The sequence below is a fragment of the Salarias fasciatus genome, chromosome 7, assembly GCF_902148845.1.
Source record: "Salarias fasciatus chromosome 7, fSalaFa1.1, whole genome shotgun sequence".
NCBI lineage: Eukaryota > Metazoa > Chordata > Actinopteri > Blenniiformes > Blenniidae > Salarias > Salarias fasciatus.
This window is the reverse complement of record NC_043751.1, coordinates 300074-312425: the sequence shown is the minus strand read 5'-3', so window position 1 is coordinate 312425 and position 12352 is coordinate 300074. Positions and strand designations below refer to the sequence as shown.

At 49.9% G+C, this 12352-nt stretch overlaps 1 protein-coding gene across 2 annotated transcripts in view; it reads left to right on the top strand.

Annotated features, from left to right (window-relative positions):
• The window catches only part of LOC115391444 (copine-8-like), a 62695-nt gene that overhangs the window by 12542 nt on the left and 37801 nt on the right, over positions 1–12352 (top strand). For both annotated transcript variants that reach the window (XM_030095710.1, XM_030095709.1), the window contains exons 3-5: positions 5127–5173; positions 6350–6453; positions 11721–11760. In XM_030095710.1, coding sequence (XP_029951570.1) covers positions 5127–5173; positions 6350–6453; positions 11721–11760 — 191 coding nt within the window. The remainder of the gene's footprint in view (positions 1–5126; positions 5174–6349; positions 6454–11720; positions 11761–12352) is intronic.

Below are 12352 nucleotides of genomic sequence, written 5' to 3'. Positions count from 1 at the left end.
TCCCAGAAGTAGAACCGAAGAATTATGCAAGACTGTAGTAATGAGTAATACACTTACTCGTTACATTGTGTGAAAGACAAACCCACTCACACACATACATACACAAATACATGCACACACACACACACACACACACACACACACACACACACACACACACGCACAGTCTTGTATTTCTATCCTTGTGGGGACCGTCCATTGACTCCCATTCATGTCTAGCCCCTAACCCTGACCCTTACCCTAACCCTAACCCACACCACAACACAGCCTAACCCTAAAGAAATGTTTTTGCACTTTTACTTTTTTCAGTAACAACACATGGTCAAGAAAAACACTGTTTCTCCTACTTAGGACCGGAAAAAGGTCCCCACAAGGCACGTCGTTCCACGTTTTGCTATCCTTGTGGGGACATTTGGCCCCGACAAGGATAGAAATACAAGAACACACACACACACACACACACACACACACACCCGCGCGTGCGCGCACACACACAGATGCTCAGACAAATATGAATCGAGAGTGAACTTAGCACTGTCCATGGTGCTGAAATTTCAAATTAATAGTTACGTGGTACATTGTGTGAAACACAGACACACATGCACGCACAAATACATGTGCACGCATGTCCACGCACACACACACACACACACACACACACACACACACACACACACACACACCCACACACACACAAACACCTGTTTGACTTTCTATAGTTGTGAGGACACTCATTGACAATGCATCCCCCCCCCGCTTACCCTAACCTTAACAAACACAAATAAATGCCTGACCCTAGCTCCTAACCTAAACCTAATTCACGGTTTAGCTTATGGGTTCGGGTTAGAGTCGGGTTAAGATTCGGTCTACGGTATGGGCTAGTATTAGAATTATTCAGGTTATTCAGGTTCCTCTTGAATGCACTGTGCTCAGAATCCCAACTCAAAGGTTTTACACCGTAAATGCTGTGGTTTATTGTGCAGTTTTATATCTATACCATTTAGATTTTAGCTGTTTTTACTGACCTCCCTCCAAAACGGAACCTTTAGTGTCTGTTACATAAAGAGACGTCTTCCTTCCTTCTGATTGGCTGACTGCTGTGAGCGACTCCTTATTCATCCTTTCACCTAAAGAAATGTTTGGGAGAGTACCTGAAGGGGCACCTCTGATCATGTCTGTCGGTGGCAGATTCACATCCTTCAGACCCTTCAGGTCCTCCAGATCCTCCAGATCCCTGGTTTGCTCCTTCATCTGAATATGAAATGACAAATAAATCATTCATTATGATTTTAAATATGAATGTTTATGACTCAGGCCATGTGTTTCCCAGCCTAACTAAAATATTTGAAGGCTGTGTAAAGTAAATGGAGGTAAAATGCTAATGTTCATTCATCGGGGCGCACTGATGCCAGGTAGAAATGTGTGAGAACAGTTTGAACACACATTTTTCGACACGGTCAAGTTTTAAATGCAGTGTGTGATGTTTCAGTCTTTCTGGTCATCACTCCCTTTGCTAAGGTTTTTCAAAGCTTCAGAATACTCAATGGGGGATAATTATTATTGTGCTAAGAATTGTATTTTATATTATAGGAACACAAAACTCTGGAATCTGTGTCCAGGACGGGACTTAACCTTTAAGATGTTGAGAAATATAATGTTGGTGCAGGTGTCTTCAGATCGTTATGATGTTGAAAGTATTGATTTTATTCTACGGTCTTCTTGTTTCAAGATATCTCTCATTCAGCACTCACATTGCTGCTGTTAAAAAATGTAAAGAAAGATTTTCAGAAAGTCACAGTGAAGCACTGTCAGGTAAGAACCTTCAAAATGAAGGCAAAGGCCAATTTATCACGTGTTCTAGATTTAACTTCAGATTCCTGCACTGAGGGTTGAGAAGCGGTTTTAATTCTCTCATTTAAACTCTTGGTTATCCTTCAGATTTAAAAATCCTTTTTTTTTTTTTTTACGTTGTGAGATGAGGAAGTCCCTGTGGGACCGGCTCCAGGACTCCAATCTGCTTCTCTTTGTTTTCATCTGTCATTCCTGCTTTGTTTTCTCTAACTAGCTGTGACATCCCTGTCTCCTAAAAGCTCTCTAAAAATAACTAAACATGGAAAGAAAATACTTCTCCAGACATTTTTCTCCTTCTTTTTTCCATCCACTCTGTGTAGCACCACCTGGCTCTCTCCCAGGGAAAATCCACACTGTGTGTGTGTGTGTGTGTGTGTGTGTGTGTATAATTGATGAGCTCTTAGAATCGCGGATTGGACCTTTAAATGTCAGACGGCGGGAAAGGCGGACGAGCATCTCCTCTCAGTCCAACGTTCATGCAAGGAGGCACTTGTGCTGCGTCCATGTCTCTGCTCTGCTGACAGCACCGGCCCCAGTCACACGGCATTAGACCGCCTCGGCAGACATACACACACACACGCACGCACGCACGCACGTGCACCCACACGCACAGTCACACACACACACGCAGCCCGGGGCATGCTCACATACCATATTCATATTAGTTAATATAGCTGAACAGCAATCCTGTGTGTGTATGTGTGTGTGTGTGTGTGTGTGTGTGTGTGTGTGTGTGTGTTGTGTCCCTGTTGTTGTTCTCCTGTGCGTGGATGTGGATGCACTCTGATCAGTTTGCTCCAGCGGATTGGAAAAGGGCATTAGCAGAGTTTCTTCGTTCCCCACATGCAGGAGGAGGAGCAGTGTGTTAAGCAGCAGTTTTCAGCCGCCCGCCGTCTCGATGGCAGCGGCCGGGAGGCGGAGTTGCGCGGCGGCGATGATGCATCGCTATGCGAAGACGTGCGATTGATGCGTTTTCCCTCCTCCACAATGACAAAAAAAACAAAAACAACAACAGGCAGGGAGACCATGTGGCGTCGGAGGCTCGGCGGCAGGATGAGCGGAGGAGAGCGGAGTGGACCAGCTGAGCCCCCCGCCCCCCCCCACAGCGTCCACAGTGCCGCACATCCAGCATCCAGAGCGACGGCCTGCCAAAACACAGCAAGTCCCGTCGCCTGTGCAGCCGCACCAGACCCGGATAATTGGGGACATGTGTTCTTGGTGTTGGCGCTTAAAACCAGCGTGAAGCTTCCAGGCTGGCTGCGACTTTCCACGATGTTTGCAGTGATACCCCGGCTATAAAAAGACACGAGCACAAACCCCACGCATCGCAGATCCTCGAACCCGGGAAGACTTTCCGTCTGATGGCTCCGTGCTGGCGGCAGCTCAGACTTTCACTCAGGCATAAATTTACAATCAATTAATGACTGCTGCAGCTAATCACAATGTGAAGTCACAAGATCAGCTCAGATGGATTTCATGCAAATCACACGGAGCTTCACGTGCCTGATTACCCACTTATTTATTTATCCATCTGTTTATTTCCCTCAGTGATCGCCTCGCTGATCAGACCCTGGATTTAGAGTTTCTGGTGCTGCGTTTAAAGTAACTCTTCCCTCAGTCTCTCCCTTCTTCATCCACAAAACAACTTCTTGCAACTTGTTTTTGTTTATTTTCGTGACTGTTTACATGGTAGTTTCTCCCTAAAGGATGAGAACTCTGAGTGAACACAAAACCTTGACCCTCCTTACCCCCCCCGAAGGGTCTCCTCTTCACAGCTGGGCCTCGTCCGAGTTTCTCGCCTTCTGAAAGAGGTTAGGACCATCAGCTGCATGGTGCAGAAGTCAGGCTGGTCCGCAGCTGACTGAATTGTTAGAATTCATATTATGACAAGAACCGATCAGCTGAGTGAAGAGAAACCACGCTCCATCTGAAGGTCAGTCAGTCCAGAAAGCTGCACAAACATTGAAGGTGTCCTTGAGTGTAGAACAAAAACCTTCCAGTGCTCCAAGGAAACTGTCTGAGCTGAGGACCAGGAGTCAGGATCAGGTCATCCGATCACCAGTTACCAGCAGCTCAGATCACTGAAGACAGAGATCCGGTAGCAGACACTTCTCGATCAGCTGTTCAGAGGAGACAGAACCGATCAGGACTTCAGGGTCAAAGAGCTGCGAGGAACCACGATTGAGGAAAAGCAACAACAGGAGAGATTTGTTTGGGCCGAGAAGCACAAGGGATGGACCTGAGACCAGTGGAGATCTGCTTTGGTCTGATCAGTCCTGATCTGAGATCTGTGGTCAAAAAGTAGTCAAAGACCGATGAACAAACGAAGAGAGTGTACATGTAATAATCACGTCCCCCTCGGACGTTACAGCGTCTCTCATCCGGTCTGGTGTGCAGTCCCTGCTAGCAGCAGGGAGCTTACAGGAAGTCTGTGTCATGAGCGCTGGTCTGCATCGGGCCGTCTGGGAGTGACTTTCCTCCCCCGGGGCTTCTGTTTGTGCTGTGAGCCCCTCAGCGGCTGAGCAGTGGACCTCCTGCGGCCGGTCTCCCGGGCCCAGCACGCCGCCCCGGTGTTTACTTCTCCCTGAGCATCGGCTGACAGGCTGGGCTCTGAGAACCTTAGAGGAGGACAGAGGGACCAGCTGCTGCACACCCCGCTCTCTGGGCTTTCTCCAGGACGCAACCAGCCACATCAGGATGTGTGTGTGTGTGTGTGTGTGTGTGTGTGTGTGTGTGTGTGTGTGTGTGTGTGTGTGTGTGTGTGTGTGTGTATAAACCAGCAGACAAAATAAGAAAAAAGAGGTAAAATAAATAGCATGTATCGACCTTTAATCTGGGTATTGTGTTGACATTATAAACATTTCATCAGTGTGTGTGTGTGTGTGTGTGTGTGTGTGTGTGTGTACAGTAAAGGCTGCTGGAATGTAAATGAAATGTCACCTTAGTGCCAGCTGATTGCTTCACTCTGTTCTCGAAACACTTCAGGACTCTGGATGAAGATGTTTGAATGTTAATCAGGAGGATTCTCCCGCACACACACACACACACACACACACACACACACACACACACACACACACTCTTCTCTGAAATATCATCACGCTGCATTGTTGTGACATTTATTTGGGGAATTTTCCTCTGGTGGGGGGGTGGAGGGTGTGTGTGTGTGTGTGTGTGTGTGTGTGTGTGTGTGTGTGTGTGTGTGTTGGGGGGGTCTGTTCACTGGTGAAACCTCTTGGATCTCTGTGACCCTCCACTCTTCTTCTCCTCCTCAGTCTGTGTCCTGTACACTCAAGGAATCGCCAACAGGGAATGGAGAGAGGTGAGTACCTGTGTGTGTGCGCGCGTGTGCGTGTGCGTGTGTGTGCGTGCGTGCGTGCGTGTGCGCGTGTGCGTGCACGTGTGTGTGTCCAGGTGCTTTGAGTGTTTCTGGTTTATATTGATATTGGATACTGGTTTATATTATATTATATAATATTGAAGTGTTTGAAGGCTCGAGCCTCTCAGAGAAACACGGCACTGCAGCTGAACAGAACAGAATAAAACAGAACCCTTGATCTTTCCCGGAGGAAACCTCTCTGGCCTTCCTTCAGCCTCAGTCAGCAGCAGTTGGGTGAGTCCACCTGTTAACGCTCCATTCAGAAGCAGAACTCGGTCCAGTCCTTGTTATCTGTGTTGATCGTGTTTCAGGAGGTTTCAAAACCCTAAAATTGGCCCCCGAGCCAGAGTTTGGACTCCACTTTGGCTTGATGGCTGCAGGATCTCATGATAAATTCAAAATCATGCTTCTGTTTCTGGAGTGTGGAAATAACGTTCTGACGGTTGATAAAGGGACTGACTGCTGCTGCTGTCTTGCTGACGTCGGCTGGTTGAGCTCAGCTGAAGCTGCAGGAGGAAGATGCTCTTTAATCTGGACGCTGGTGTTTCCTCCGATAAAAGACCCAACCGTGTTGAAATCTCACCGTTTGCACTTGTTTCTGTGGAAGCAGGACGTTGATGGAGGAGCGCTGACTGAAGAGTTTCCTGTCTGTGGTCTTTGTTCCCTCCTGAGCTTCAGCTCATGACCAGCTTCAGCCTTACTTCTCTCCGTCCCTGAAGCGCTTTTCCAGTTGAGACTCAGACGTCTGGGCCTTTCCCTGTAGTTTCTAGATTTCCCTTTGAAAGGGTTCCACTGGGATCGCCCCGTTGTGGGTTAGCTTCACTCTGACCACAGACGCCGCGGTGCTCATCTCCACACGGCGCTGTGGGGGACCACCGACCCCCCTGGTTCAGTCCCAGACCACCTGAGACCACCGCAGACTGGAGAGCGCTTCAAAACATCCCTGCTGGATTTAATTAGCTCCTGTTGCACTTTGAGGTTTTTACTGTAATATGAGCTAGAAATGAAAACACAATCATGCGATTATTCTTAACTGTGTGAATTTGGAAAAGCGTCGAGGTTTGATCCGCTGGGTCCCAGCAGAGTCCGGTCTGCGTCTCACCGTCTGCTCTGCTTCAGTTCGGCAGGACGGAGGTCATCGACAACACGCTCAACCCCGACTTCGTCCGCAAGTTCATCCTGGACTACTTCTTCGAGGAGAGGCAGAACCTGCGCTTCGACCTGTGAGTTCCACCCCAAGTGTGTGTGTGTGAGTGTGTGTGTGTGTGTGTGTGTGTGTGTGTGTGTTCTGAAATATTCATGGTCTGACACTAAATAAAAGAGCAGTTTTCTGGACTGAGACAGCGAGTCGCAGGTAGAACCGGTCTCTGCTGGGAGTCCGGCTCCTCCTGGTTTGGCCGGACGGGGCTGGTGCTGCGCCAGGCGGCGCATGAAGAGATGGAGGTCCTCTAAACACAGCGACCTGCTCCTGTCCACGCAGTGTACCGTGTGTGTGTGTGTGTGTGTGTGTGTGTGTGTGTGTGTGTGTGTGTGTGTGCGCGCTCACCCGAGGCCTCCAGTCAATACCCGTCAGCCTCAACAGTCATTAGCAGCAAATCGTTCACAGAGCGGAGCAGGAAGGCGGCGACTCGCCGCCGCCGGGGCGTCAGGATGACGCCTGATCGCTGCCATCATCAGGCTGATTGTGGACACGATCAGAGACGATCAGCCACCTGGGAGCAGCGCCGCACCCGACGAACACACCGCCGGGGTTCGCTGATTAGCTCTCCGGCGCCTCCCCGTCATCCTCAGACGCTTCAGGAGGACGGAGAGAACATCACGAAGGGACGGACAGTTACAGCGTCTGATCGCAGTTACTAACGTTTGAAAACACGTTTTCTGACACGAAGCTCCACCGAGTCATGATGTAGCTGAAGAAGAGACGATGACGTTAAAGCTGGAGCAACAAAGTAACTGACCCATGTTTAAAACACAGGAAAATACAAGGAAGGAAATAAATCAGGTCAGAATATGCAGCAGAAGTTTACTGTTTTTCTGTTTCATTCAAGAGGCGGTGGAGTCTTCCTCCCTCCTCCCGTCATCCCCACACCGTCTGCTGCCTTTTCTCGATGCATTTAATAGATGAACTGCTTTGAAAATGCGGAAAGAAAACCTCGATTTCTCTCTTTCAGGTATAAAACGTTTATTATTGACACATCGTTTAGATGTAAAAAGCTGGGATTCACTGCTCACATTCTCAAAACATTCATACTTTACAGCGTTTAATCACTAAACCTCAGCGGTTCTGATACGACGTCAACAAAATAAACAACAAACTGTTTTTCTGTCGTTCAGCTACACGATGACAAGCTGTGAAATCTGCAGACATTGGATTTTTTGTTCGGGGAGTGTGTGTGTGTGTGTGTGTGTGTGTGTGTGTGTGTGTGTGTGTGTGTGTGTGTGCATGAGAGAGATAGAGAGAAAAATCCTTAAACCATAAAAATTCTGCCCTAAAACTCAGACAGACACAGTTTGTCCGCTTTGCTTCTCAGGCCTGCTCTCATGTTGTTCCATCTCTCACACACACACACACACACAGACACACACACACACACACACACACACACGTGCGCTGGCTCCCCCAGCTCGTGTCCTGAGGTCTGGAAACGGTCCACCGCGGCTCCCGGAGGCCTTTCATTACCTCCACCTCTCTTCCTTCCACATCGGAGTTCAGATGGCTGCAGGACGGACGCCTCCATCAAGCCGCCGTCCCCTCCCGTCCCCTCCCGTCCCCTCCCGTCCCCTCCCGTCCCCTCCCGTCCCCTCCAACGACCGGGAGCCAGAGCACACTGCTGGAAACCCAGCTGACCCCCCTCCTCCTCCTCCTCCTCCTCCTCCCAGACATGCACAGCGCTCCACACCTCCCGGCCTCTTCCTCCTCCTCCTCCTCCTCCTCCTCCTCCTCCTCCTCCTCCTCCTCTTCCTCTTGGAAATCCCCCAACTGGATGCTTTGCTCTAATCAAGTGTGGCAACTTGGATCAGACCACAGAAAAGAGGAAAGAAGAAGAAGTGAATAATTCGGGGCAGCAGCAGCAGCAGCAGCCACACACTGCAGACACCAGGAGGCCGGTCTGCAGGACCCAGCATGAACTCATGAATAATGTGGGGAATCGGGATGTTTACCACATCACAGGAAATACTGCAGGAGTTTATGCTAATGGATTAAATAAACAGCACACAATGTAACGTCCATATCTGAAATCATTTTAATGCTTCGAAGCAGCTGTGAAGCAGCCCTGAGCCAAGAAGTTTTTCTGGATTCTATTGAATAAATGTTCTGTTTTCCATTCTCACCTCATTTTTTTCAGAATCTCCTCTGTTTTTTTTTTTTTTATTCCCACAGCTTTGACTTTGCGTCTGATCATCTCACATTTTTTGTTGTTACCACGTTCGTCTCTCTAATGCTGATGTGCTTGAGAACCATTAAACCTCATTCCATGCTGTATTTGTATTCATCCATTCACTAACAGCAGTCAGTCACACACAGTCCTGATTTAAATGCTCCTGTTTGTACTTCACGTCACTCATTGACTTAATCTTAGTTCATCACCCACAAAACACACACTGACAGCAGACACGGTGTATTTGAAGCGCTGTTTGTTGAGGCTCTTAGTAAATCAGCTCTGAGTTGCAGGCAGCGATGTTCCAGTGGCGATCGGCAGTGAAAAACGTGTTAAAGCTAATGTAGGAGCAGACGATTCAAAAATATTCCTTCTGCTGAAAAAGAAACTGCAGCAGAGCCGTGAGTTCAGCCCTGTGTGGAAACGAGAGCCAGATCTGATTCACCTGATGGGCCGGCCGCAGCGAGCTGATGTGCACGACGTGTGAATGGTATCTGGTGCGCACGGTGTCTGATGTGCACATGGTGTGCACAGTGAGTCCGGTGTGCACGGCCTGCGGTGTGCACGGTGAGTGTGGCGCGTCATGGTGTGTATGGTGCACCCTGAGTGTGTGTGTGTGTGTGTGTGTGTGTCAGCCCGGCCCGCTGTCTGCTGTTGTTTGCTTGCCTCTCCAGCCTTGTTTGTTTTTGTGCCGTCATTAGTCATCACTGCTCAGTTCAGAAGGAGCTCTGAGCAGCCGCTGCCCCCCCCCCCCCCCCCCCCCCCCCCCCCCCCCCCACACACACACACACACACACACACGCGCGCGCGCGCGCGCCCCTCCCCCTCCCCCCTCCTGCAGCCGGAGCCCGGAGAACCCGGTCTGGCCCAGTGCCGCTGCAGAGTGATGTCATCTCCATCCGCTCACGCACTCGGACACACGTGCACGTGGCCGTGCACACTCACAAGACGCCGTGGGACACGGAGCAAACGCTCCCGTGTGCAGCCCAGTCATGGTCCATACCCCCCCCCCCCCCCCCCGCCTCTCATAATTAAATAAAATGAGCTGAATCATTCATGAGCATTTGGAGTGACGGAGCCGAGCGGCCGAATAGAACATGAAGCGCACACCTGTGTGTTTCTGCTTGCGGCGAGTTGCATGACAGCCGCACGCCTCCTGCCCTCGTATGGAGTCGCATTAGCGCCGCTCGTCCCGCCAGCTCTGGCCTACATGGCGGCGAGCGCTCCGCCGCTCCCACTGACACACTCGGCTGCACTCTCCCAAGAACACACCATTATCGACACGCCTGACACACTCCGGCTCCATGTGTGTGTGTGTGTGTGTGTGTGTGTGTGTGTGTGTGAGCAGCATGGGACAGAAAATGCTTTTGTTCTCTGTTTTGTTTGCAGAAGCAGTTGTAGGAACTTTCGACTGTTTTGCTCCGAGCTGAGCAGAGTTTATTGATCGATTAGAAAAAGTGTTCCAGCTTCTTTCAGAATGATCTTCTACTCAGAATCTCTGGCTTCAACCAGCTTCCAGGGACCCTCGATCTTTAAACTCTTCTCAGTGTGATTCTGTGAGTTTCATCTTCATTTGTCTCACTTTCAGCTCGGCTTTGCTTTGATTGAAACATATTCACACATTTCAGCTGTTTTCTCAGGTGAAGGAACTTTAATTGATGCAATGAAAAAGAAAAGTGTAGAACTCAGTGAGAAACCAGTGAGTGAGTGAGTGAGTGTGTGTGTGTGTGTGTGTGTGTGTGTGTGTGTGTGTGTGTGTGTGTGTGTGTGTGTGTGTGTGTGTGTGTGTGTGTGTGTGTGTGGTGAACAGGAGTCAGACTCCAGCTGTCAGCCGCTCTCACTACATTTAACCATAAACGCCGCGGCGCTTATGTAAATGTAAGCACTAAAAATAGATGAGCGCAACAAACGTACAGCATCTGTAACGAGGCCGCGTTGCTTCACGGCGAAAGCGGCGGTTTGACAGCAGAGACGCGCCGGTCTAAACGCCGGACGCCTCCAGCGCTCAGGAGGACTGTAGTGTCTTTCAGCAGTTTGAGTTCATGTCTGAGATCTGCTCCCCTGATGTTTGGCTAAAAGCAAAGCAACTGTATCCCCTGCCACAACCAGCAAAGCATGATGGGATTGATCCACTGAAATGAATCAGGTCCCGTCTTGGTGCCGATAAACCAACAGTGGAACAACCTGATCCTGGACTCAGAGGTGATTCAGTGGGACGGACATAAAGGAAGCAGTCTGAGACGCTCAGAGCTGCCGCCTGCTCCCGGGACTCGGATCGGCTTCATCCGGCCGGCTGATCGCTTCTTCAAGCCCTGCCAGCGTTTGTGTGCCGTCTCCTCCCAGAACAAAATGTCATCTGTGTAAAGACGCTTCCAGCTCATTACCTTCCGAACGTGGCTGCTGTGTTACAGAGTCCAGAAGACGTCGCATTCCACTCAAACAGCCTCGCAAATTATTTAACCTGCCGGCTGCTCATGTCAGGTTCAGCGTGCCGAAGCTCTGCACAGCGGGCGGCCTGTTCAGGGCCCTGGCCTGGGGTAGGTCTGGGGGGGGTCTGGGTTTCTTGTGGCTTCACCGCTCCACAGTAGAGACTGTCTCGGCTCCATCGACAGCAGAGCTAAAGCGAGGAGTAATTCTCACCTGGACTGGAGCGTCTCCTGATCAGTAACTTTCAGGCACAGCTGGGTCGGAGAAGAGGGAATCAGCAGACGATGGTCTGTCACAGAAATAGATCATGGAAACAAGCCACAAGCTGACTCCGATTCACATCCTCGTGAGAGCGACCAGTGCTGCAGTCGTCCAGGTTTACCAACGCGATGTCTTACATGTAATTCTGCTCTCAGCTCGCTGTCGTACTTTGCCTCCTGCTAACAGATGCTTCACCTCATCCATGAAATCCCATCTGCACCGTTTGAAGGGACGAGCCCGCATGGCGGCTGAGCAGCGTCTTCGCTGTGCTTAGTCAGGTGTTCTGGATTAACGCCACACCGTGAGAGAGGACATCTGCAGTCTGGAGCTGGTTATTCCCGTTGTGTGTGGTTCCGGGTCAGAGATCCGCCTCCCAGACCCTGATCCGGTCCTGACGGCCGCCTCTTCTCTCCCCTCTGCAGGTACGATCTGGACTGCAAGAGTGACAACCTCTCCAAACACGTGAGTGTCTCCTTCACCTCGCTGGTCAACAATCAGTCATGCATTCAGTGAAATATCATCCTGCCACGTTTCCCCTTCCAGCACAATAGCGGCCTGATTTGAATGTGAATGTTCGGGGTGAGAGTGGTGTAACAGGGACAAAGCGCTCGTGTTAGCATTTAAATTCCGCTGAAGATTCTCCCGAGCCACAGCGGAGACATCCAGGAGGGCTTTCACGTCTCGCTCTGCTTCCGAATCAAATGCTGCTCCGCTGATATCACATGGGGAAGAGACGACGGTCACAAGTCATCTCCGCGGTGGGAAGAATCACCAACAATCCTCTGAGCGCTTGTCATTTGACAGCGCTCATTGTGTTTACTGTTTGACTGATTTTGGATTAACTGCATTTGCTCTTCAGATTTAATCGCCGTCTTGCTTTTATGACTCATCAGTATTTAGACAGAAATGACTTCATCCTAAAGACGTGATGGTGACGTGAAATAAATGAGGTTTTCTACAGTCAGCAAGCAAGGAAGTGACGGAGGACACTAAGAACAGATACTTTCAGGACTAAAACACAGCCTGAGGTCCTTCATCCTCACCGTAAACACAC